Here is a 1223-nt window from a genome sequence, read left to right as displayed (position 1 = left end):
ATTTTTAATGTTATTTTTAATGTTTATTTTTAATGTGATCGTCTCCAAGCAGGTGGTTTTAGTCTAGATTTAAAGGATCTCAGCGTTTCGGCTGTGTTGCAGTTTTCTGGATGTTTGCTCCAGATCTGTGGAGCCTAGAAGCTGAAAGCTGCATGTTTGGTGTTTAATGCAACAATAAGATGTAAAAACAGCAACAATGATTTCAGAGCTGAAGATGTTAAAACCCAGCAGACGGTAACATCAGGATCGTCCAGGAAAGTTCTGGACCGAAACTAAACACCTGCTGAACAGAAACACTCTGATGCTGCAGCGAATGTTTGAGCCGTCAGCGGAACGTGACGTGATGGTTTGGGCCGTGTGAAGAACCAGAGGGCAGATCCTGGCGGTCGGCGCGAAGCTTCAAAACGTGCCGAGCGGTTCTGATGATCCGGCAGAATCCGCTGGTGGCACCGACCCGAGTTTATCCGTTTCAGCTCCTCCTGCAGGATGGAGCAGATTCTCACTGCAGAAGTAAGTCTCCTTTATTATTATCTGCTTGTTAAATCAATAACCTGGACTGAAACTTTTTACTTTTTTAAAAGAAAATAACTGTTTACAAAGAATATCTTATTGTTTACTTTTAGCTAAGTGAGTTATAAAGATTTTAGTTTTGACATTTTGGATCTTGTTGGATTTTCAGATCATCAAAGTGAACATGAGTAAATCCATAAAACAGCACTGAGACGTCGGAGCAATAAATAATTATAAAATCATCTATTAGCAGGATTTTATCTTTGTTTAGAAAATATTAGTTTGAGGATCTGAAATGTGAAGATGTGACAAAGTGTGTGTGGGTTAGGGTTAGGGTAAGGAGGAAGGAAAGAAATGAAAACAGCTTTAATAATGAGAAAGGACAATAATTAACTAATGTAAAAACATTTACATTTAAAACAATAATTTAAAAATGATAAAATGAAGTGCACCTATAACTGATGTTTTAATTATTGATCTTATTTTAGGAGATGCTGTTTATGAGTGGAAATGATGCAGAACCGAACTGTGGTGAGTAAAAATACATTTATCAGGACAAGAGAAGAGCGCTTTGTTTTATTAAAAATGTTTCCATGTTTTCCAGATGTTTTCATGTTTTCCAGATATTTTCATGTTTTCCAGATGTTTTCATGTTTTTCAGATGTTTTCATGTTTTCAGATGTTTTCATGTTTTCCAGATATTTTCATGTTTT

At 36.2% G+C, this 1223-nt stretch overlaps 1 protein-coding gene across 2 annotated transcripts in view; it reads left to right on the top strand.

The window, feature by feature from the left end:
- The first annotated feature begins 94 nt into the window (after positions 1-94).
- Positions 95-1223, top strand: part of LOC103480959 (transcription factor 7-like 1-A) — a 6790-nt gene continuing 5661 nt past the window's right edge. For both annotated transcript variants that reach the window (XM_008436170.2, XM_008436171.2), the window contains exons 1-2: positions 95-510; positions 999-1041. In XM_008436170.2, coding sequence (XP_008434392.1) covers positions 487-510; positions 999-1041 — 67 coding nt within the window. In that variant the 5' untranslated portion in view covers positions 95-486. The remainder of the gene's footprint in view (positions 511-998; positions 1042-1223) is intronic.

The sequence above is a fragment of the Poecilia reticulata genome, linkage group LG18 (assembly GCF_000633615.1).
Source record: "Poecilia reticulata strain Guanapo linkage group LG18, Guppy_female_1.0+MT, whole genome shotgun sequence".
Lineage (NCBI taxonomy): Eukaryota > Metazoa > Chordata > Actinopteri > Cyprinodontiformes > Poeciliidae > Poecilia > Poecilia reticulata.
The sequence above is the reverse complement of the archived record's forward strand: the minus strand, read 5'-3'. Positions and strand labels throughout refer to the sequence as shown.